Here is a 26660-nt window from a genome sequence, read left to right on the forward strand (position 1 = left end):
ATCCAATGTCAATATATATAAGAGTCAATGATAAATACGACAGTACAATTAAAAGCATGATATGAATCAAAGTCTACCCGGACATATCATGGAACGTAGCTACGCACGGACTCTCGTCACCTCATGTATACATAGCTCCCCACACAAGTAACACACAACAATAATAAGCCTAAGGGGATGAATTCCCTCTTACAAGGTTAGACAAGAGACTTACATCGTTCCCAAGTCTTCAATCCGGCTCTCCAACCTCACTAGAACCCTTCAAATGACGCCAAAGACTCCGAAACTAACCAAAAGTCATATAAACTAGTAAATATATGCTCAACGTCCATATTTTAGCTTTTATAGTAGTTACCCAATTCAATTTGGAAGATTAATGAAATTCGCCCACAGGCCCATATGCTCGGATTCCGCAAATGTTTTGAATATAATTGTTACCCATGAACTCCCGAACTCAAATATATAATTTATTCTCATTTCTATCACCAAATTAGTGGTCAAATCCCAAATTTATCAAAACTCTAGGTTCTTCACAAATCCCACAAGTTTTCACAATTTTTCCATGTTTAATCTACCTAAAATTCGCATAATTAACTTAAAAATGGGTGGGAGTTACTTACCTTAGGATATTGATGAGAATTCCCCTCAAATATGCTCTCAAAATCACCCAAGACTAATTGCAATGTGAGGAAACATGGCCTAAGTCTCGCATTAAAAGGCCTTAATGCCTGGCGATTTCCGCTTCTGCGGACCTTGGGTCGCACCTACAACGCCTCACCTACGGAAACTCCATCGCATATGTGGTTCTAACCAAGCTTGGCCAAGTCCACTTTTGCGAAGAAGCATGTGCACCTGCGCATCCTCTTCTGCAGAAATGGTCCGCATCTGCGCACTCGCGCTTGCGGAGAAACTCCCGCCCCTACGACCCCAAGCCTTCTTGGCTTAGCCCGCGCGATAGCTTTCCTCTAAGCATATCCTCTAGAATTTGAATTGTCCGCTCCGACTGCCCGTCAGTCTGCGAATGAAAAGCTATGGAAATATAAGTTTTGTACTTTCAAATTGTCAATGGAATTTTACAAATTACAACATATTATTACTGTATTTGTCAAATAATGAATCTTACTATAATTTATAGTATTTGTAAGTCTACTTTAAATCTTAATGTGTAAGCTTTAGAGTAAAATTCATATAATTGCCTTAACCATTTGACTTTGACAAATAATAACCTTTTTACCTTTTGAACCGAACAGATAACTTAAGTTAATCTTAAATTTGACGGCCAAAATAATATAACTCTAGTCGAAAATTTTAAATCTCAAAAGTAATTTCCAATATATCAATTATTACATTTTTTTCCAAAGAGGAAGGTTACATTATAATATTGTATAAAGTTATAATTCATATCTATTTTACTTTCATTCTTTAACTTTATTTTAAATTTCAAAGTCGTGTTTGCTCTATGATTTCCTTGATTGAAATTAAAATTTTAATATTGTGAATGTATATTGATCCTTTTATTAATGTGTTAATCATAAAAGTGCAATTATGAAAATTTTACTTTGATTAATCAATTTTGTACAAAAGGATTATTATTTTATTTTTTATGTTATTGTTACATATATTTCTTGATCTGATATGAGCACGGAAATGGAAATTGAACAACAAACACAAATCTAGAAATAGGGTAGAAAAGAGTGCATTGGTAAAGGTCACACTTCCTTTTTCTAGGATTGTGGAAGGAAATGAGTTTTTCTAATTAAAGTGACATTATTTGAAAATGAATTGATTTATTATTTTAAAGGAGTCGCTACTTGGAATTATTTAATTTCGGTATTCCAAATCCCCATTTTAAAATCCCAAATTCAGGGAAAATTTTGACTCCAAATATGGTCCACGAACACAAAAGACCCGGTAAGAACTTTTATAAACCCGGAAGAAGGTGTAAGGCACTCCCGAATTTAGTAATTTTTGCACGGTTTAACAATTGGCTTAATTAACCCGAATATTCTATGTTTTAGGCATTTTATGCATTTTTTGCTTTTAAACTACTTTTATTTGCTTATTTATGGAATTTATCTTGAAATAAGTCATGTATACGTATACTCATTTTATTTGGCGCGTTAAGAATCATGTCATACGTGCGTGTACACAATTAATAACACTTTATAAGATTATTATTCAAAGTCGCGCGAAAGTATACTTTTGCCTTTAATTTAAAATTATAACTATATCATGTGAACGTGTACATAATCACGATGATTAAGTTGTTTGAATCGTGTCTAAAGCATGCTAGCGCTTTTGCAATTGTTCTTTTCCTCACTGATTTGAGGTGGTTGTGAGACCATGGTTTATGGAAATCATTGTGAAAAAAGAGTATAGCTTTTAAACTAGTGATAGTAATAAACAAGTTAACGGTGCTGCTAAACCCATCATTGACTTATTAAAAGTACCACACATCAGTCCTTATAATTTTATGGAGGCTACAAATTAATACTAAAGGGGGTGGATTTCTATCGAACTATATTGAAAAGGGTGAAGAGACTCTCGAAGAGTTACATATCAGTTGGGCTTATCATATCATAGTACTAAATGTTGTTGCTTACATATTGCTAAATGATCTGAATGAATAATTATGCTCTCTTAATTCGAAAGTAGTGAGTGAAATATTGAACAATTCAAGAGGTCGGTCTCAATCTCATTTCAATTGGGACTGTCATCGTAGCCCAAAGCATGTAACAAGAAATGAAGTTCTTCTTCATTAAACGGGTTAATTGCGAATAAGCATTGAAGAGCTTAAATATCTGGGCTCGTATGCTGAAGAGATAGTGCTAAGCCCAAATTTGACGACAAGTCTTTGGGGTCAGCTTGTAGTGAAGTCCACTTTTGGACCTTGAGTCTGCCAAGATGACCCTTCAGCACTTATTGACCAAACTAACATTCTCAAGTAAACATATGAATTTTAATAACATAACATTTTCAGTTAAACACATATAGCTGAAACTCATTGATTTTGAAGATGGTCATTCATAGCTGGTAATACATACATAATTATGTCTGGTATTTATGCAATGGCTACTCTTGTTCAAGACTTACAATCTTACACCACATAGTTATATTTGCACACCTAATACTCTTCAACTAATTTTCAAATGAATTCAACACATATTTAGCCAACCTCAAATCACTCACATAAACAGTAAGATTCAATATTCTTTTAAGAAGACAGCAAAAACAGTAAGCTATTTTACCATTAAATTTCATGCTTTTACCTTAAATTGCAATATCTACTTCATGCAAGGCATATCCAGGACGGATCAACATATCTCGGGACCTAAGGCGAAATCATATTCGGAGGCCCTTAATCCCAGTATAATCTCAATAATGGGATTTGGGGAGAGTAGTTTGTACGCAGACCTTACCCCTACCCTGGAGTAGAGAGGTTATTTCCGATAGACCCTCGGCTCCCTCCTTCCAAGAACTCCCCACCTTGCTCTTGGGGTGACTCGAACTCACAACCTCTTGGTTGGAAGTGGAGGGTGTTCACCACTAGAACAACCCACTCTTGTCAAATATACTAATTAATGAGGGAAGAAAATTATCATAATTTATAAATTTATTGTATAAAATAACCTCAATCAAGTAACAAAAAATATACTGTAACACTTTTTTTATTCTAATTATTTATATAAATTATATAATATATAATAGTAACAATAATAATAAGAATTTAAAATTTAAAATAAATTTGGGGGCCTTCAAAATTTGGGGGCCTAAGGCAGCCTCACTACCCAAAGCCTTAGAGCCGCCCCTGGGCATATCTCATCACATATCAGAATAAAAATACAGCATTGATTTTTCACATCATCATTCATTTAAATGCCCTAAAGTTATATGACTGGAATCAAGGAAAATACCTTGAAAGCAAAGTAAAAGATGAAGCTCAACTTCTTAGCAAAACAACAAGCAGATCCAGATTGCTTCTCAGCTTTTAAATCCCAGAAAGAATCCACAAATTTGAATTCCAATTAAAAAAAAACATTAGAGCTCGCGGCCTCAGTTGGCATCGGATCTCAGGATTTTATGAATGAAACTCAGATTTTGGAATTTATGAAGGAAACTCAGTTTTTTTTGAGAGAAATGCTCACCAAATCCCCATTGCTGACTGCTATTTTTTTTCTTTAGTGAAAGTATTTACCCTCAAAATCGGATAATAATTAAATTTGTTACTGGTTATAAGGACATGTGAATTAACTTTATACGAAGCGATAAATTAGATTACAATTAAAATAAATAGTGATAAAATAAATTGCAAACCACAGGAATTGGATGATTTCAATTTAAGAATGCCAGCCACCCCTGAGTTGAATACACTTTTATTGACAGGAAAAAAATCAAAGGGTAGGAGTTTGAAAAATATATTGCTTATGAGTGTATGTTACAATATACTTCGTGGATTGCCAAGTCCCCTTTATATATTGAGGGAGACCTACCCCTTAGGGTATTATTTAATTGTACTATAAAAAACATAAGTCCTTGATTTTGAAGACCGTTGGTTCCCTTTTTAACTAATTTCGTGATTTCCGCCATAATGATCAGTTAATGGCAAGAATCACTGACCCTTGTCGGATGCGTTGGCAGAGCTTTCTTCTAGACCATTAGAAACAGGACCAGTTACGCCTTCGGTAGACTCGATGGCAAATCTGATAATCTTGATGGCTACTTTTGATGATGTTTTGGGTCAGATCTTAAATATTAATTCCGCCTTCGGCTGACCATGTTGGATGTCAAATCGAACTTCGGACTTCGATTTTTACGAGATGTACCGATCTTGGCCCTCCATTTCTCAAGCTCGATCGAATACCGAGCTCAATTTTATCCGTACACAGACACTCCCCTCGTTTTTCGGAGACTAGGTGACGAAAAATGATATGAGCCTCAGATTCTCATTTCGATATATCATGACGTAAGAGACAAAATATGACGTCAAATCCTCTTATATTTAGGAGAGTAAATGATGAGAAACGATACGGGCTCTCGATTCTCACTCCGACAAATTATGATGACGGACTTATGACGTAAGTGATAAGAATAATTGAAAATATCCCGTCGGCCCAGTCTTCAAAGCATTAAATAGGTGTCAGTTGATGGTCGGCCGCTACAGGAAGCGAACCGCCATTTTGAGAAAACTATAAATACCCCTTTCATTCATTCATTCATTAGAACTTTTACATTCAAAGATTTGCTCTTGTGCTTTGAGAAAAACTTCATCACTCTCATCTACTGGTTTTCTGAAAGCTTAAGTTCAAACTTCTTCCCTTCTGATTTTCTTAGAGTTCTTATAAGTTATCTGATAGTCATACCTTCTCTTCTAGTTCTTTTGAAAGCTTACATAAGTTATTTCGCCAAGCACGCCTCCTCTTCAACCAACACTTTCTTCTACATTGTTTATAAAAAAAATGGCAAAGATTTCAAAATCTATTGCTCAAAAGGAAATATAACGACCCGACTTGTCGTTTTAACAATTAACGCCCCGTTCAACGACTTAAAGTCTTGAGAAGTTTTGTATCATGTGTATTGACTTGCGTGCACGGTTGAATTCAGTTACCGGATGTTTTGGGGTGATTTGGGATACTTGATCCCTAAAACGGAAGTTTAAGTCTTAGAATTTTGACCGTAGTCAGAAATGTGTGAAAACGACTCTGGAATGGAGTTCTGTCGGTTCCGTTAGCTCCGTTGGGTGATTTTAGACTTAGGAGTGTGTCCGAAAAATTATTTGGAGGTCCGTAGTCGAATTAAGCTTGAAATGGCGAAAGTCAAATTTTTGAAAAGTTTGACCGGGGGTTGACTTTTTGATATCGCCGTCGGAATCCGATTCTGAAAATTTGAATAGCTTCGTTATGTCAATTATGTCCTGTGTGCAAAATTTGAATTCATTCCAAATTGATTTGATGTGTTTCGACACAAGATATAGAATTTGAAAGTTCAAAGTTCATAGATTTTGATTTGAGGTGCGATTCGTCGTTTTGATGTTGTTCGATGTGATTTGAGGCCTCGAGCAGGTCCGTGTTATGTTATAGGACTGGATGGTGTCCTGAGGGGCTCAGGTGAGTTTCGGGGTGGTTTCGGACCATTTCTAGGTCATTTATAGCTGTTGATTTTTTTTGGCTACAGCAGTGTGCTGTGTGATCGCATGGAATTGGCCGCAATCGCGAAGCACAAAATGGGGGGAAATGGCCAATGGATCGCAATCGCGGAAGGCCTTTCGCGATCGCGTAGCGGAAATGTTTTGCTGCACTGACCTGACTTTGGAAGCTTATATCTCGTAATCTATAAATAATTTGAAGATGATCCAAAATCAAAAATTGTAGCCCTTTGTGTCTAGTTTTCAGAAAGGTAAACCATTTGTCATTTAAAGTTGTGTAAAAAATGTTATGGTAGATATACTATAGGCTATCCGCAAAGAGTTTGGAAATATCTGTTGCATAGGGCTGATTTTGGAAGCTTATATCTCGAAATATATAAGGAATTGGGAGATGAGAAATAAATGAAAGTTATAGTTCCCGGAATATAGTTTTTAGAAAGCTAAACCATTCATCATTTGGAGTTTTGTACAAAATATTATGACCATTATACTAGAGGCTGTCCGGAAGAGTTGGGGAGTTTGTTCTTCGCGATCGCGATTGGTTTTCCGTGATCGCGAAGAGTAAATACCTGGGCAGTAGCTATATTTCGAGATTTCAGTCATTTTTAACATATTTGGAGCTATGGAGTTCGGATTGAAGCGATTTTTGAGGTGATTTTCACCATATGGATTGGGGTAAGTGTTCTATATCCTAAACTGATTATACTTCATGATTATATGGTTATATTCATCATTTATTTCGGATTTAAATGGAAGAAATTAAGATTTTTGCAAAATCTTCCAAAAACGAAAATTAAGATTTGGAGGTCGAGTTGTTATCGGAATTTGATAAAATTGGTATGGTTGAACTCGTATCGGAATGGGTGTTCGGATTTCATGAAAATTATATCGAGTTCCGAGGGGTGGGTCCCACGTTGACTTTTGATGACTTTTTGGAATAAATTTTTAAGTCGACGTATTATTATCTGAAATATTTTCGATGAATTTTAATGGAGTTATATAATTAATTTGGATAGATTTGGGCAGTCTAGAGGTCAATTCAAGAAAGGATGCGATTTTGGAATATCAGCATAACTTCAAAAAGGTAAGTGTCTTGCTTAACCTCGAGTGAGGGGAATTACCCCTTAGGCATCGAGTCTTATGTGCCATTTGTGAAATGTGAAGCTGAGTACGCGAGGTGACGAGTAGTACTCGGACTTATATGTGTAAATTTTCGTGGTTTAAAGTTTTAGGCATTCTTATGTATTAAATTAGATAATTATTGGCATTAGTAAATCCTTGAATTATCACGCCTCATTCCTTATTTGTCAAATTTGTATTTTATATAATAAATTTAGGGTTATTGTCACTTGGATTTTACGTGAATTCTGTATGTTTATTGATTTGATATTTTCTTGGAATTAAATCCATGATGGGATACTTATCTGCAAATATTTATTAATAAGTTTAAATTGAGGAGTTAATATAATTATCAAGAATTTGGAATAATGAAGGCGTTGCCCTATACTGAGTATTTTTCACCTCTGTTGATTGTTTTGAGGTTTATTATACGTTGTGTGAAGCCTTGGGCTATTTGTTGACAAATTTATTGATTCTGCTACATATTTGGAATTTGATTGTGGTCAGTGGAAATTGCGATATGAATTGTTGTATTGTGTTGTGGTTTAAACACTCTCCTTAATGTTATTTATGCTTCCTACCTTGCTTGTTAATGATATACATGTGCTTGGTAAGGAAGAGTATAAAGCACGAAGGGTGATGCTGTGCCATTTAAGAGTGTAAAGCACGAAGGGTGATGTCGTGCCATTGAGAGTGTAAAGCACGAAGGGTGATGCCGTGCTATTTCATTTATATTATCAGGTGAGGATGAGAGTAAAAGCACGAAGGGTGATGCCGTGCAATTATTTTTATGTTATCATATATTCATGGCACGAAAGTTGTTTCCGTGCAGGCGAGGGCGAGAGATATACATTATATTGTGATATCATTTTGTTGTGTATACATTCATGCCTTTATCTTGAGATGTTTATTGTGCACCTATGTTTTCTGTGTGACTTGTAGTCATTGTTGCTTCATGTGTGCCTCCACTTTATTTCTTTTATTGTTATTGGCATTTCTCCCACCTAGTTGGTACTATTATATGTATTCACAGTGAGGAAGATATAAATGCACGAAGGGTGTTGCCGTGCCAATTGATTTGAATCAAATATATATATATATTGGGTGAGAATGAGCTAAGTACACGAAGGTATTGCCGTGCCATTTGATGTGATATGTTGAATGTATTCCTCACGCCAGGAAAGTTAAATGAGGCGTCACATGGTGACTTTTATTCAAAAGAATTATATTAGAAAGATATTTATTTGAAAGAATTATATTATAAAGATATTTACTTGAGAGAAGTATATTTGAAAGATATTTATTCGAAAGAATTATATTAGAAAGATATTTATTTGAAATAATTATATTATAAAGATATTTACTTGAAAGAAGTATATTTGAAAGATATTTACTTGAAAGAATTATATTCGAAAGGTATTTACTTGAAAGAATTATATTTGAAAGATATTTGCTTGAAAGAATTTCATTCTAAAGATATTTATTTGAAAGAATTATATTATAAAGATATTTACTTGAGAGAAGTATATTTGAAAGATATTTATTCGAAAGAATTATATTAGAAAGATATTTATTTGAAATAATTATATTATAAAGATATTTACTTGAAAGAAGTATATTTGAAAGATATTTACTTGAAAGAATTATATTCGAAAGGTATTTACTTGAAAGAATTATATTTGAAAGATATTTACTTGGAAGAATTATATTCGAAAGATATTTACTTGAAAGAATTATATTCGAAAATATATTTATTTAAAAGAATTATATTCCAGAGATTTTTATTGAATAACTTAGATAAAAGATATATATTCTGAAGGATTTGATTAATTGGTTGTACCTGTGTTTATTACTCGTTTGAGCAATATTTATGGTGTTCATATTACTTTGTTATTTAAATCACTAGTTGATTGATGTTGCTATTACTGCTATTTGTTTTCTATTATTTTTGCATGCTATATTGCACAGGTTATTAGACTAGTGAGTGTCTTGACTGTACCTCGTCTCTACTCCATTGAGGTTAGTCTTGATACTTACTGGGTACCGACCGTGGTGTACTCATACAATACTTCTGCACATTTTTGTGCAGAACCAGGTATTGGAGATATCGGACTTGAGCAGAGTTAAAGCGGGATCGTAAGGATTCAAGGTAGAGCTGCTTGGTTGTCGCAGTCCCTTGGAGTCTTTTTATTTCATTGTACTGTTAATTTTTAATCAAACAGTATTATATATTCGGTCCTCGTGATCATTCCATATATTCAGTTAGGGTTCGTGACTAAGTACTACCAGTCTTGGGAGATTGTATATTTATATTTATTTCGCTGTTAGTTTTGGTTACTTATTTAATTAAAAAAATGGCTTCAAAATATGATAGAAATCGGCTTACCTAGTCTTAGAGACTAGTTGCCATCACGGTGCCTGTGGTGGGATTTTGGGTCGTGACAGGAAACCCCTTATTCCTCGAAACCATCTGAAAATGTTTTGCTTGCTGCTACTGAGGAACCAATACCGGAACCCCCTCTAAAGTCGTTTGTCCCTTTGGGGTGCCCAACCGGGGGCCGACTTCAAGATCGAGAAAACCAGTTGGTACCGGGTCGGCGCGAGCTGGTCTCGAGGTACATATGTACTATTACTGCCAGCATCCTCGATAAGGTCAAATAGGACTACAACTGGGAATATAAACTCTTAGTGGTCCCCACCCCCGAGGAATTGATCACTACCCACGTGGAGAGTTTTTTAAGTGTTTACACTTACCCTTTCATGCTGGGTCCTTTAGACCCAGTTATCATAGCCTTTTGCAAAAGGTATGAAGTGACGCTCGGGCAGATCCATCCTTCATTTTGGAGGATCGTCATTCTGCTTCGTTTCTTTGTGAGAAAGCTCGAGGGATGTCCATTTACCCTCGACCACCTCATGCACATGTATAGCCCTCGACTTTACCGAGGGAGATTAATCAAGCTCGCACGTCGAGCCACTAAGGCCTTATTCTCGAGCGTTGACGAGGATCGGGACTGGGGCTGGTTGGGCCGATTTGTTCGAGTGAGGACCTCGGACTTAATCCCGACTGCGGACATGCCATTCCCCGAGAAATGGAACATGAAACGTATGTGTAACTTCACCTTCAAATTTTCTTTTATAGCTTTTCGTTTCCCTCCCTTCTCATCGATGTTATGTGATGATACAGTTGTTACCCGGATGTTGTTCCTCGACTCAAGGAGGGGGTCGAGGGTATTGCGACACAGAGACCTTATTCCGAGCTCTTATGGCGTGAGCTCTCGAAGGGCCGATGAGAGGCCCGTAACCATGGTGAGAATTTTTTTCTATAAGTTATATTTGATCTTACTTTAACATCATCGATATCTGAATCGTTTTACTCTCTTTTTGCAGGTCTACCAAAAGATGTCGAAATGAGGCTTCCATCAGCCGATGGCGACATATACGTCGATCCCCCTGCTCCGAAGCAGGATAAAGAGAATAAAAGAGTAATAGCTCCGAGTTCCTCGAGCCCAAAAAAGAAGAGACCGAGGAAGCGGCTGGCGCGCAAACCTAAGAATGCCAGCACCTGAGAACTCTCATCGGACTCACTCAATCGGTTGAGGGATGAGTCTGAAGAAGAAGAATATTCTGAATTGGTGACCCGCGTGAGAAGCGGTTCCGAACTGCCTCAAGCCATGGAGGTCGTAAAAGAAGCAGTGGCTGAAGTCTCTGAACCAAGGAGGGTCGAGACCGTTTCGCCCCGAGCTAGGGAGGTCGAAAAAGAAACTGTGATCGGTACTTCTCGGTCAGAAGGTAATGTGCCTAAGGAGGCACTTGGGGTGATCGATCTCTCTGGATCGCCTTCGTTTACCAATTCTATGATAAATGAGGCTCATACGTTGAGAGGTAACCTCGGCGAAGGGGCCCAAGAAGCAACCGATTCTTTCTACAATTTCTTCGATGGCTTGCATTCTACTACTTCGGAGGATGTCACCGGGTTGGGCGACTTACCAGTACCAAAGAGGATATTGTCCCCGGGAGCTGGCGGGTCTTCTTCAAGCCCAAAATTAGTGAATCAGTTCCCAGCTCCGAGTGTTGATCCTACTCGGAGATGAGCAATTTATATGTCCATTTCGAAGGATACCCGAGTTCTATCTGAGCCGGTGGGGATTGCCAGTTACCTTCGGTGCTTGGTAACCAAAGAGGATCAAGCTAGAATGAACGAGGTGGAAGTTCCCTGCCTGTTCAACGAAGCTCAACATGCACTGAATCGGGTAATTTCGAATGTCCCTTCATTATGTACTTAGATTTAATCATGAACAATCGAAACATTTTTCTTTATGTTTGCAGGCCTCAGTGCTTCATCACGAGGCCTTTCTCCAATATCGGGAGGAGTTCAAGCATCATGAGGTCATGACTCGGGAGCTTGCTGGTTCTTAGTGAGAGGCTCCATGTCGAGTTAGAAGCGTCTCGGAAGGAGCATGCTGATTTGGTCGAGTAGGTAAGACGAATATTCGAACTTAGTGGTGATGATTCAAACATATTGGCTAACGACCCGAACCCATAGGTTCAAAAGAGTCTTGACCATATCGAGCAGCTCCAGGTAGAGGTGGACACGGTGAAGGCTGAGGCCAAAGAATGGAAGAAAAATATGGACCATCTGACCTCGAAAAAAGAGACTGCCCGGGTGCAGTTGACTTCGGCTGAGGTTCAGCTTCGGGCTATAAAGGAGAAATACTTGGTGCAGGTCAATACGATCGAGGGACTCCAAACTCAGTTGAACTCGGCTATTTCTGGTCAAGAGAACCTGGCCAAGGAGCTTGAGGCGGCCAAGTTAGAGGTTGATGTGGTCAGAGCTGAGGCCGATGATAAGGTGGCCCAATATAAAGCTGATGCCGAAGCGATTCATGACCAAGCAAAAGAACATGGTGAAACATGTGAGGTGGCAATCCCGAAGGGAGGCCCTCGAGGGAATCCATGCTCAAAATTTTGACGTATTGGCTGAAATCGAAAATGCCAAGATATACGAAGCCAAGGCTAGGAAGCTGGCTTATCCAGAGAAAGATTCTGAGGAGTCTGAAGAGTTGGGTGAGTCCGATGGTGAGGCCCCCGATGAAGATTAGGCCTTTTAGGATCTTTTTGTTTTTTTACACCAACTTTTTGTTGAGGTCGTTCGGCTGTTGTAAAAAATATGTATCGGGGCTATTCAGCCCTTGTAAAGAAATTTTGATATATATATATATATAAAGTTTTTTCCCTTTCATGGTTTTTGCAATATCGTTTTACTTTTTACTTGTTTTTGCAAAGGTCAAAATGCCTTAGCATGAAATACTTAAGTTATGTTCGAAGATTCAAACAAATCTTGCCTTTAACGTTACTTTGTGTTAAGGCATTATAGGGATTCGGTGTTACCGAAAATTTTTCCCAGAATAATTTAGGTTTATAGCTTGCCGAGTGTAGCCTTTAGAACCGGTTATAAGAATTTTTTGAAGGCCTTGCTTTTGTTGGGTATCCGAGCCGTGTTAATATAGCCGTAGCCCTTTTTAGTTCGGTCAATGCCAAATAAGCTTCATGCCCTCGAGTGTTATTAACTTGGAACGGCCTTAACCTTTTAATTCGAACAATGCCAAATAAGCTTCATGCCCTCTAGTGTTTTTAGCTCGGAACGGCCTTAGCCTTTAGATTCGGGCAATGCCAAATAAGCTACATGTCCTCGAGTGTTTTTAACTCGAAATGGCCTTAGCCTTTAGATTCGGGTAATGCCAAATAAGCTACATGCCCTCGAGTGTTATTAACTCGGAATGGCCTTAGCCTTTTAATTCGGGCAATGCCAAATAAGCTTCATGCCCTCGGGTGTTTTTAACTCGGAATGGCCTTAGCCTTTTAATTCGGGCAATGCCAAATAAGCTTCATGCCCTCGAGTGTTTTTAACTCGGAATGGCCTTAGCCTTTTAATTCAGGCAATGCCAAATAAGCTTCATGCCCTCGAGTGTTTTTAACTCGGAATGGCCTTAGCCTTTTAATTCGGACAATGCCAAATAAGCTTCATGCCCTCGAGTGTTTTCAACTCGAAATGGCCTTAGCCTTTTAATTAGGGCAATGCCAAATAAGCTTCATGCCCTCGAGTATTTTTAACTCGGAATGTCCTTAGCCTTTTAATTCGAGCAATGCCAAATAAGCTTCATGACCTCGAGTGTTTTTAACTCGGAATGGCCTTAGCCTTTTAATTCGGGCAATGCCAAATAAGCTTCATGCCCTCGGGTATTTTTAACTCGGAATGGCCTTAGCCTTTTAATTCGGGCAATGCCAAATAAGCTTCATGCCCTCGAGTGTTTTTAACTCGGAATAGCCTTAGCCTTTTAATTAGGGCAATGCCAAATAGGCTTCATGCCCTCAAGTGTTTTTAACTCGGAATGGCCTTAGCCTTTTAATTCGGGCAATGCCAAATAAGCTTTATGCCCTCGAGTGTTTTTAACTCGGAATGGCCTTAGCCTCTTAATTCGGGCAATGCCAAATAAGCTTCATGCCCTCGAGTATTTTCAACTCGGAATGGCCTTAGCCTTTTAATTCGGGTAATGCCAAATAAGCTTCATACCCTCGAGTATTTTTAACTCGGAATGGCCTTAGCCTTTTAATTCGGGCAATGCCAAATAAGCTTCATGCCCTCAAGTGTTTTTAACTCGGAATGGCCTTAGCCTTTTAATTCGGACAATGCCAAATAAGCTTCATGCCCTCGAGTGTTTTCAACTCGAAATGGCCTTAGCCTTTTAATTAGGGCAATGCCAAATAAGCTTCATGCCCTCGGGTGTTTTTAACTCGGAACGGCCTTAGCCTTTTGATTCGGGCAATACCAAATAAGCTACATGCAATCGAGTATTTTTAACTCGGAACGGCCTTAGCCTTTTGATTCGGGCAATGCTTACAAGCCCCAAGTGAAGTGAATGTTCGAACTCGGATTAGGGTGGCCCTTGGGCTTGATATCTTTGACTTTTTGAAAGATGTAAGAAATATTTCAAAGGACAAGATGTTTATGTGCAAGGAAGAATCTTTTTTTATATTCTTGCTCACAAATGTATACATATGTTTTGCCAGGGCTCGAGCAATTTGAGCGGGCACAGTTCATTTGACCGTTTGGCCCTTACAATAAATCTTATTGATCGAGACCCTTCAATCACAAAGTTTCTTCCCTTGGCACCGGTTCGTAGCTGGCCTTCGATTTTAAGTTAGCATGATTTACTTGTTGCCTCGTTAAAAACCTTGCCGAAAAACCCATTTGAGACAAAGCCGGTTCAAGGGAAAATGAGTGCAACACGTGCTTTCAGACCTAGGATCTCGCATCATCCCTTGTTGGTCACCTGCAAGCGTTTGTTTGAAATGCAAAATAAAAGAAAGAACGGTGTTGTACCTTCACAGTAATATCACTTTAAGTGAGTTACATTACAGTTGTTCGGCAATTGTTCTCCGCTCATTGTTTCAAGCTTGTAGGAACCTTTTCCGGTGATTTCGATAATTTGGTACGGTCCTTCCTAATTTGGCCCCAATTTCCCTTCGTTCGGGTTTCGGGTATTTAGTGTAACGTTTCTTAGTACTAAGTCCCCGGTATTGAAATATCCAAGGTTGGCCCTTCGATTATAGTATCTTTCGATCCGTTATTTTTTGGCGGCCAACCGGACAAGGGCGGCTTCGCTCCTTTCATCTAATAGTTCCAGGTTCGTACTCATAGCCTCGTCGTTCGATTCCTTTGTTGCATGTTAGAATCCGATGCTCGGTTCTTCGACCTCGACCGGTATTAAAGCTTTTGTGCAATAAACCAAAGAAAATGATGTGGATCCAGTACTGGACTTCGAGTTTGTACGGTACGCCCATAGAACCTCATGTTGCATTTCCTTCCATTTTTCTTTGGCGTCGATCAACCTCTTTCTGAGGTTTTGGATTATGGTTTTATTGGTGGATTCTGCTTGTCCGTTCCCACTAAGGTGGTAAGGAGTGGATAAGATCCTTTTGATCTTATGGTCTTCAAGAAACTTGCTTACTTTGTTGCCAATAAACTGTTTTCCGTTGTCGCACACAATCTCGGCCGGTATTCCAAATCGACATATAATGTGGTCCCAGATAAAATCGATGACTTCTTTTTCTCTGACCTTTTCATATGCATGTGCTTCCACCTATTTAGAAAAATAGTCAGTCATAAATAAAATAAATTGAGCCTTACCGGGTGCCCGTGGAAGGGGGCCAACGATGTCCATCCCCTATTTCATGAACGGACATAGTGACAAGACCGAATGTAGTGGCTCTCCTGCTCGATGAATCATCGGAGCATGCCTTTGGAATCCGTCGCCTTTTCGAACGAGCTCCTTCACGTCTTTTTCCATATCGATCTTGTAGTAACCGGCTCTGATTATTTTTTGAACCATTGATTCGGCGCCCGAATGATTTCCATAGGTACCTTCGTGGATTTCCCTCAAAATGTATTCAGTGTCTCCTGGTCCCAAACATATCGCAATCGGTCCATTGAACGTTCGGGCTGCCTTCATTCGTAGGGCCCTCGATTTCTTTGGGTGTGATGGAAATTTTCTGGTCTTGAGATATTCCACGTATTTATTCCTCCTGTCCCAAGTTAGGCTCGTTGAGTTGATTTCGGCGTGGCCTTATTCCACCACTGATCTCATAAGCTGTATAATTTCCCCCGAGTTGATCTTGTTATCTTCGACCGACGATCCCAAGTTAGCGAGGGCATCAACTTCGCTGTTCTGATCCCGAGGTACATGCTACAAAGTTCATTCTTTGAACCGATGTAATTTCACATGTAACTTGTCCAAGTATCTCTGCATTCGTTCTTCTCTGACCTCGAATATCCCATTAACTTGGTTTACCACAAGGAGTGAGTCGCAATTGGCTTCGATCACCTCTGCCCTTAAGCTTTTGGCTAATTCAAGGCCTGTAATCATGGCCTCATATTCGGCTTCATTGTTAGTCAATTTCACAGTCTTAATAGATTGTCTAATTATTTTACATGTTGGTGGCTTTAGTACGATGTCAAGACCGGACCCTTTTGCATTTAAGGCGTCGTCCGTAAAGAGGGTCCAGATTCCCGAGGAAGTCCCCGAGTTAATCAATAACTCTTTTTCGACCTCGGGTATTAAGGTCGGCATAAAGTCGGCCACGAAGTCTGCCAAAATATGGGACTTAATGGCGGCCCGGGGCCGGTACTCAATATCGTAACCACTTATTTCCACGGCCCATTTGGTCAATCGGCCCAAGAGTTCGGGCTTATGCATCACGTTCCTTAACAGGTAAGTTGTTACGACACATATGTGGTGACATTGGAAGTATGGTTTTAGTTTCCTGGAGGCGCTTAGCAAGGCGAGCGCCAATTTTTCTAGGTGAGGGTACCTATTTTCGGCCTCACCTAAGGTCCTACTAATATAATAAATCGGAAATTATGTACCTCGTTCCTCCCGAACTAGGACTCCACTTACCGCTATCTCCGAGACTGCCAAGTACAAGTACAGTTATTCGTGTGTCTTTGGTGTATGAAGCAGCGGTGGGCTCGATAAGTATCTTTTGAGATCCTCGAGAGCTTGTTGATATTCAGGAGTCCATGAGAGGTTATTCTTCTTTTTCAAAAGTGCGAAGAATCGGTGGCTCTTGTCGGACGACCTTGAAATAAATCGCCCCAGAGCGGCTATGTGCCCGGTTAGTCTTTGCGTGCCCTTTTAAGTTGTGTACGACCGTGATATCTTCTATGTTTTTGATCTTGTCGGGGTTGATCTCGATTCCTCGGTTGGATACCATGAACTCGAGGAATTTACCCGATCCTACTCCGAACGCACATTTTTCGGGTTCAGCTTCATATTGTACTTTTTCAATATGCTGACGGTTTCCTGCAAATGTTTTAAATGGTCCTCTGCTCGCAAGGACTTAACCAACATATTGTCAATGTAAACTTCCATCGTTTTTCCTATTTGCATTTCGAACATCCTATTTACTAAGCGTTGGTATGTGGCACCAACATTTTTTAATCCGAACGGCATTACATTATAACAGTATGTGCCATATTTCGTAATGAAGGAGGTTTTTTCTTGATCACCTCGGTCCATCCGTATTTGGTTGTACTCGGAATAGGCATCGAGAAAACGGAGGATCTCGTGGCCAGCTGTGGTATCGATCATACGGTCGATGTTGGGCATAGGAAAAGAGTCTTTGGGGCATGCTTTATTCAAATCTTTGTAATATACACACATTCTTAGTTTATTCCCCTTTTTAGGGACTACCACTATGTTTGCCAACCAATACGAGTATTTAACCTCCCGAATGGACCCCATTTTAAGGAGTTTAGATACCTCGTCCTTGATGAAAGCATGTTTGACCTTGGACTGGGGCCTCCTCTTCTGCCTGACCGGATTAATTTTCGGGTCTAGGCTTAGTTTATGAGTGGTAACCTCCGGTGGGATCCCTGTCATATCAAGATGGGACCAAGTGAAACAATCTATATTAGTTACAAGGAATTGAATAAGATTTTTCTTGAGCTCGGGAGTTAACCCCGTGCCCAGGTAACCTTCCGATCGGGCAGATGCTCGACCAATATAACCTGTTCCAGCTCTTCGACCGTTGATTTGGTTGCGTCGGAGTCATCGGGGATTATAAAAGATCGGGGGATCCAGTAATCATCGTCTTCATAAGTCCCCTGCTTATCTGATTGGGTCGTGGCCGGTGTCGGTGACTACTATTTGGCCTCTTGGTTTGCACCCGAATTTGATTCTTTCGATGTTGTGAGTATTTATATTGGAATCACTTCTTCGACCGCAAACATCTCTTTTGCGGCCGGTTGTTCCCTGTAGACTGTCTTAATCCCTTCCGGAGTTGGGAATTATAACACTTGGTGAAGAGTTGAGGGCACTGCCCTTATGTTGTGGATCCATGGCCTTCCGAGAAGGGCGTTGTACCTCATGTCCCATTCGATCATATAAAACTTGGCCTCTCATATGGTTCCGGTGATATTGACCGGTAACATTATCTCCCCCTTAGTGGTTTCACATGCCATGTTGAACCCGTTTAGAATTCGGATTATAGGCACGACTTTGTCTCGTAGACCGAGCTATTCCACGACCCTCGATCGAATGTTGTTGGCCGAGATACCTAGATCAATCAACACACGTTTAATTTGAGTTTTATTTACGAGTACAGATATTACCAGTGCATCATTGTGAGGTATATGATCCATTCCGCATCTTCGTCGTTGAAAGATAAAATTCCTTTTGGTACGTAGTTTCAAGTTCGTTTCTCCCTAATGATGGATACTTTGGTGCATTTCAACATTGGCCCTTATGGGATATCGACTCCACTGATGATCATATTTATGACGTGTTGAGGTTTGGTATCTTCTTGTCCCGTCTGTTTGTTAGAATCCCTATTTCTAAAGTGGTTCTTGGCTCGGTCGCTCAAGAATTCTCGAAGGTGCCCATTGTTGAATAAACGGGCTACTTCTTCTCTCAACTGTTGACAATCTTCTATTCTGTGACAGTGAGTGCCATGATATTTGCACATCTGGTTAGGGTCCCTTTGAGCTGGATCAGATTGTATAGGTTGAGGCCATTTGGTATCATTGGTGCGCCCGATAGCTGATACGATGGCGGCAACATCGATATTGAAGTTGTATTCCGATAGCCTCGGCGCTTCTTTAGGCTTGATGGACATGTCGAAGCTGTTTTTGGTCATAAGCCCCCGGTTGCTCCGAACTTGATCATTTCTTCTTTCGTTTCTTACGGGGTTCCGCCCGGACCCACTGCTCATCCGATATTTATTATATGGTAGATATCGATCCTTGTTTGATCTTGGTTCACGATCGATGTCTCTCTTGACTCTGTCGAGGGTTTTGACGGGATAAACAGACTTCAAGGGGGCTCCGAGTTGGTCATCTTTAACTCTAATTTTTGATTGATACCGGCTATGTACATTTGCCCAGGTAATGGCAGGGTATTCTATCAGATTCTGGTTCAGTTGGTGTGAAGCCACCGAGCTCCGAATATTGAGTCCCTGAGCTCCGAATATTAGGAGGTAAGTTGTGATACCATGTCATAGCTCCCTTTGACAAGGTCTCCCCGAATGATTTTAGTAGAACAGACTCGATCTCGTCGTCTTCCAAGTCATTCCCTTAGATGACACACGTGTAAGAAGTTACATGCTCGTTTGGATCGGTCGTCCCGTTATACTTAGGTATTTCGGGCATACAGAATTTCTTGGGGATCGTCTTCGGAGCCTCGCTTGGAGGAAAGGGTTTTTGCACGAACTTCCTGGAATCCAGTCCTTTTAATATCGGAGGTGGCCCTAGGATTTGATCTACCCTAGAATTGTAGGTTTCCACCTTTTTGTCATTTGCTTCGATTTTCTGCTCCCCTGATTCTATCTGCTTTGTCAGCTCCTCGAGCATCTTTATAATCTCGAGGTTAGTACCCAATTCTTATTCATTTGACCTTACTATGACCGGTTCATTTCTGCGGGTGACTTCATGGGGCGGATCAGGTTCAACTTTACTCGGTGCCTGGCTTTGGCTCTGCAACTGAGTTATCACCACCTGTTGAGCTTGTAACATTTCGAAGATCATCTGTAGGCTGATCCCGTCTTCTTCATTATTTTGTATGTTTCGAGCCGCCAATCGGGCCCCACCACGGATGCTATTTTCAGGGTCGGTAGGCAAGTTGGCGTCGATTGCCACATGTGAATTAACATCAATCGGATCTGCGATCGAAATTCCTACGGGACCAGCGGGTGGTCCTACATTACCGGGCGCTATGTTGTTATTCTCACCTTGATGACCGGACTCGTTGTCGATATGTAGGGGTGCTAATTAAGAGTTCGACATTTTTAGCCTTAAATCAAAGATACTTCAAAGAGCAAGTGTAAAGTAGTGTGTGTTATGATGATTTGTATCAAATAACCACTATTTTTCTTAGCCCCACTGTGGGTGCCAAACTGTTTACCCTCAAAATCGGATAACAATTGAATTCGTTAGTGGTTATAAGGACATGTGGATTAACTTGATACGAAGCGATAAATTAGATTGCAATTAAAATAAATAGTGATAAAATAAACTCCAAACCACATGAATTTGATGATTTCAATTTAAGAATGCCAGCCACCCTTGAGTTGAATACACTTTTATTGACACAAAAAATATCAAAGGGTAGGAGCTTGAAAAATGTATTGCTTATAAGTGTATGTTACAATATCCTTCGTGGATTGTCAAGTCCCCTTTATATATTGAGGGAGACCTACCCCTTAGGGTATTATTTAATTATACTATAAAAAATATAAGTCCTTAATTTTAAAGACCGTTGGTTCCCTTTTTGACTAATTCCGTAATTTCTGCCATAATGATCGGCTAATGGCAGGAATCACGAACCCTTGTCGACTGAGCTGGCAGAGCTTTCTTCGAGACCATTAGAAACAGGACCGGTTATGCCTTCGGTAGACTCGAGGGCAAATCTGATAATCTTGATGGCTACTTTTGATGATGCTTTGGGCCCGATCTTGAATATTATATTTCGCCCCTTGGCTGACTATGTTGGATGTCAGATCGAACTTCAGACTTCGATTTTTACCCTATTACAGATGTACCGATCTTGGCCCTCCATTTCTTAAGCTCGATCGAACACCAAGCTCAGTTTTACCTGTATACAGAAAGAAAGCCGAGTTTATAAAGGGATCCCTAGGGTTTAACCTCATTTTTCTTTCCCTTTTACCCTCCTCTAGATTTTCTTTAAAAGAATCCTAAACTCCTCCGCTAATCAAATAACCCCAAGCTAATAAATCCATACTGATTTCCCCTCATTACCCCCTGAACAACCTGAAGCCTATCATATTCCAACTTATGATCCTCTCTCCTAGAAGCTTCCCACTCATTCAATTTCCTTTTCTACCACTTAAGGGGAACCTATGCTTCTAACGATTAGCTGAGAATGCAGCCAATCTTCTAACTAAGTTCCTAAAAGATTCTCCAACTTCTTTTTCCTTAAAACCCCCCGATAACTTAATCAATTTCACGTCTTATCTCTTTTGAGGAAAGGCTGGGCTGGATTGGGGTTTCGACTGCACAGGCTCCTAAATTCTTGGGCTTTTAGGTTTTTTTCCTTTAGACTGGGTTGAATAAAAAAGCCTCAAGATGCTTTTAAGCCCAATCCACTTCAGAACTACCCTTAAATAGTGGCCCAACTTATTAGCATAAAAATAATAATAAACGAAAAGAAAAGAAAAAAACAAACAAAATCAACTACCCACGCAAGTCTTAAATCATCAAATAAAGCTCTTAAATCATTAGAACTCAAAACGACCTATCAGTGGGATTTAACGGTGGTTTATTATAAACAAATGATCAAGTGAGTAACTGAACAGATTATAAATCTTGGCTAAAATCTGCAGAACACAAACTACACATTAACAAACAATACGAGATTTGATCACTTACCAGCGGAGTTGATGATAGAATATATCCTTTAGAAGTATTTTTCAATCTAATGCACCATCAAGTTAACTTCCAAATGGACAAATTCGAACTTCTTTTCCAAACGAAATTGACTACTAATGAGCTAAAAACTTGGTGTTGATAGGTGTTTACCCTCAAAATTATATAACAATTGAATTTATACGCGGTTTTAAGAATATGTGATTTAACTTGATACAAAATGAGAAATCAGAGTAAAATTGAAATTAAGGGTAAAAGGTAAATGCAAACCACACAAGTTAAGCAGTTTTGACCTTGAAGGTTGATCGCACTTGAGCCAAAAAATGTTGTAATTGGTGCCAGAGCAGAGTGATGAGCTAATAATAACTAGAAAGAATAGTATATTGCTTTAGAATGCCAGTTACAATGTGCTTTACAAATAAACAGACCCCTTTTATATAGTAGAGGAGTCCTACTTTAGGTACAACTCTATATAATGTAAAAAAATCTCATGATTCGCCAATTAATCGATTTCACTAATACGTACCGAGATTTCCGCTGTGATGTCCGATCGGTTACAGATATTTTGGCCTTCTGTTATTTTGGTTTGATGATGTTCTCTCGAGCTAATTCAGAGTCAGAGTTAGTTCCGGGGTCACATGCTCGATAATCATGAAGGCACATATTCTAACCTCGTACCTAACCTCAATGAAACCCATGGTCGATCTTCAATCCATTATGTTTCATCCCTGATCTGTCATGAAATAGATGAGCTCGGTTTCTACCATTTACAGATAGTCTCCTCATTTTTTGGAGAGTAAACGACGAGAAACAATATGAGCCCTCGATCCTTGTCCCGATATCTTATGCCAGAAATGACAAAATGAGCGAAACGTCTCACATCTTAATGGCATTAAATATTTGTCACTTGTTGGTCGGCCACTGCAAGTTTTGAACCGATGTTTGCAAACTATAAATACTTCCTACTTTTATTCATTAGAACTTTTACATTCAAACTTTTGCTCTTGTGCTTTAAGAAAACTTCATCACTCTCATTTTCGGGTTTTCTAGCTTAGGTTTAAAACCTCTTCCCTTCTGGTTTTATGAAAGCTTTCATAATTTATCTGCCAATTGCACCTCCTCTTTCATCAAGACCTTATTTTTCCCTCTATTTAGAAGTAGTGGAAAAGACTTCAAAATATGTTCCTCAAAAAGAAAACAGTTCTTCCTCGAGACCATCTGAGAACGTTTTGCCTGTTTCCCTTGAGGAGCTGACACCAGAACCCCCTATAAATGTGCTCGTCCCTGCGGGGTGTCCAGCCGGAGCCGATTTCAAGGCTGAGAAAACCTCCTTGGTACCGGGTCGGTGCGAGCCAGTCTCAAGATACATATGTTTAATCTCCGACAGTATCCTCGAGAAGGTCAAAGATGACTGCAACTGGGTCGATAAGCTCGTAGTGATCCCTACCCCGAGAAATTGATCACCACCCACTTGGAGGATGTTTTAAGTGTTTACACTTACTCTTTCATGCTGGGCCCTCTAGATCCAATTATTATAGCCTTTTGCAAAAGGTACAAGGTGACTCTCGGGCAGATTCATCCTTCGTTTTGGAGGATTATAATTCTTCTTCGCTTCTTTGTGGGCAAACATGAGGGGTGTCCCTTTATCATCTACCACTTTATGTGCCTGTATAGTCCCCGACTCTATCGAGGGGGGCTAATAAAACTTGCATGTCGGGCCACAAGGCCGCATTCTCGAGGATCGAGGAGGATCGGGGGCGAGGTTGGTTGGGCTGATTCATTCGAGTGAAGACCTCGGACTTAATCCCAGCCGAGTAAATGCCATTTCTCGAGAAATGGAACATGAAGCATAAGTACAACTTTACCTTTAATGTTCTGTTCATTATTTTTCTTTTGCCCTTCTTCTTATCGACTCCTTGTGATGCTGCTGCTGCTCAGATACCGAATGCAGTACCTCGACTCAAGGAGTGGGTCGAGGGCATCGTGTCACAAAATCCCTACTCCGAGCGCGCGTGGCACGAACTTTCAAAGGGCCGGTGGGAGGCCCGTTCTCATGGTGAGATTTTTTTCTTTAAGTTATAATCGACCTTATTTTTACATCGTCGATTTCTAACTTGTTTTACTTTCTCTTTGCAGGTTTATCAAAAGATGTTGAGATGAGGCCTCCGTCTGGTGATGATGACACATTCACCGAGCCCCCTGCTTCGAAGCAGGATAAAGAGAAGAAAATAAGAAAAGCTCCGAGCTCTTCGGGCCCCGAAAAGAAGAAGCCAAGGAGGCAACTGGTGCAGAAATCTAAAGAAAATACTAGTGCCCGAGAACTCCCATCGGACTCGCTCCATCAGTTGAGGGATAAGTCTGGAGAAAAAGAAGAAGACTCTGAATTGATGACCCGCGTGAGGAGCGGTACCGAGCTTCCTCAAACCAGGGAGGCTGATGGGGAGGCAGTGGCCAAGGCTTCCAAACTTGGGAGGGTCGAGCCCGTTTTGCCCCGAGCTAAGGAGGTCGATAGAGAGACTATGGCCGGTGCTTCTCAGGTAGAAGATAATGTACCAAAGAACGTACTTGGGGTGATAGATCTCTCTGAATCACCTTCGTTTACTGATTCTATGATAAACGAGGCTCAGACACTGAAAGGACGACCAAGTGAAGGGCCTCAAGGGGCGGCCAATTCCTTTAATAACTTCTTCGACGGTATGGATTCTACCGCTTCGGAAGATGTTACCGGGTTAGGTAACTTTTCGGTACCAAAGAAGATGCCGTCTTCGGGAACCATCAGATCTTCTTTAAGTCCGAGATTGGTTGAGCAGTTCCCAACCCCGAGTGCAGATCCTGACTGGAAGTGGTCAATCATCATATTCGTACCGAAGGATGCCTGGGTTTTCTCCGCCCCCGTTGGGGTTGCCAGTTTTGATGCCTGGTGACCGAAGAGGATCATGCCAAAATGGACGCAATGGAGCCCCCCTGTCATTTTAACGAAGCTCAACAGGCATCGAATCGGGTAACTTCGAAAGCCTTTCTATTAAGTACTTAGATTAAGCTACGAACAATCATAACATTCTTCTTTGTGTTTGCAGGACTCGATGCTTCATCATGAAACTTTTCTCCGATATGGGGAGTAGTTAAACCAACATGAGGCCGAGACTCAGGGGCTCACTAAGAAGAGGGATGTTTACAAGCTCCTCAGTGAGAACCTCCAGGCCGAGTTAGAAATGACTCGGAAGGAGCATGCCGACCTGGTCGAGCAGGTAAGATAAGTATTTGAACTTAGTGACGACGATTCAGACACAGTGGATAATGACCCGAACCCGCAGGTTCAAAAGAGACTTGACCAAATCGAGCAGCTCCAGGTGAAAGTGGACACGGTGAAAGCTAAGGCCGAAGAATCAAAGAAAAATATGGACCGCCTGGCCTTGGAAAAGGAGACTGCCCGAGAACAACTGGCTTCGACCGAGGTCCAGCTCCGGGCTGCAAAAGAAAAGGCCTTGGTATAGGCCAAAAAAATTGAGGAGCTCCAGTTTCAACTGAGCTCGGCAGTCTCCAGCCAAGAAAATCTAGCCAAGGAACTTGAGGTGGCCAAGTTGGAGGTTGTTGTGGTTAAGGCCGAGGCTAATGAGCGGGTGGACCAGCACAAGGCTGACGCCGAGGCAACTCAGGACCAAGTGAGAAACTTGGTGGAGCATATAAAGTGGCAATCCCGAAGAGAGGCCCTCGAGGGAGTTCGAGCTCAGGGTTTTGACCTGCTAGCTGAGATCGAGAAAGCCACGGTATCCGAAGCCCACGCTAGGAAGTTGGCTTACCCTGAGAAGGAGGATTTCGAGGAGTCTGAAGATTCGGGTGATCTCGAAGATGGCGGAGACCCCGAAGGTGATGACGCGGCCCCCGGTGGAGACTAGGCCACTTAGGATTTTTTAGATGTCTTTGGTTTGTTTTTGTTGAGGCCATTTTTGGCCCTTGTAAGAAGTTTCATCGGGCAGTTCGGCCCTTGTAAAAGAAATTTTTGATTATGAATATAAGGCTTTTCCCTTCAACAACTTTCAATTTTTCTTTTTGCCTTGTTTATTTTTACTTGCAAAGATCTACATGCCTTGGCATAAAACAGTTGGTTTTTGTTTAGAGACTCGAAGAAACCTTGCCTTCAACTATTTCGTTTTAAGGCATCGTGGGGCTTCAGTGTGACCGAAAGTTTTCTTTCCCCAAAGTACTTAGACTTTTAGTCATAATCTGTCGAGGATAGCCTTTGGAACTGGTTAAGAAAATCTTAAAGCCTTGTTGTTTTTATGACGGGCTTCAGACATCTCCGAGCCGACTTTATATGTCTGTAGCCTTTATAGTTCAGGTGTTGTCCCGTGTTAATATCATTATCCTGAGTTATCCGGGTTTGCCTAAGATGGCAGTCCCCGAATGGGGGTGGCCTTAGCCTATAAAATTTCGGGGTTTGCCTAATAGGTCTTATACCCCTGAGGTCTAATAGCTTGGACCGTCCGAGTTTGTTTCCGGACAGCAGTCTCCGAATGAGAGAGTGATTATTCGAACTCAGGTTAAGGTGCCCTTGGGCTTGTTTCCTTTAGGGGATCGGAAGCAGGGAATTCCTTAAAAAATGTAAAGGAAAATTTTTTAAATGACAAGATGTTTGCAAGGAAGAGACTTCTCTTTATTCTTGTGCATAATAGTAACGTATGTGTACATGCTTTGTGTCAGGGTTCGAGTAGTCTATGCGGGCACGGTTCATTTGACCGTTTGGCCCTTATATTGAATCCTATCGATCAAGACCCTTCAATCCTGAGGTCTCTTTCCATGCTAAAGTCGATATCAGAGAGACCTCGAATACTGTTTTGATCACCGTCACCGATTCGCTGCCGACTTCGATTATAAGTTAGCACGATTTACTTGCTGCCTCGTTAAAAACCTTGCTGGAAAACTCATTTGGGACAAAACCGATTCAAGGGAAAAAGAGTGCAA

At 40.5% G+C, this 26660-nt stretch overlaps 1 protein-coding gene across 1 annotated transcript in view; it reads left to right on the forward strand.

Annotated features, from left to right (window-relative positions):
- LOC142178175 (uncharacterized) overlaps positions 1-11677 on the forward strand; it is a 35134-nt gene extending 23457 nt beyond the window's left edge. Inside the window, exons 5-7 of the mRNA XM_075247505.1 lie at positions 10649-10743; positions 11377-11511; positions 11588-11677. Coding sequence (XP_075103606.1) covers positions 10649-10743; positions 11377-11511; positions 11588-11677 — 320 coding nt within the window. The remainder of the gene's footprint in view (positions 1-10648; positions 10744-11376; positions 11512-11587) is intronic.
- The last annotated feature ends 14983 nt before the right edge of the window (positions 11678-26660 follow it).

Source organism: Nicotiana tabacum, chromosome 24 (genome assembly GCF_000715075.1).
Source record: "Nicotiana tabacum cultivar K326 chromosome 24, ASM71507v2, whole genome shotgun sequence".
NCBI classification, from domain to species: domain Eukaryota; kingdom Viridiplantae; phylum Streptophyta; class Magnoliopsida; order Solanales; family Solanaceae; genus Nicotiana; species Nicotiana tabacum.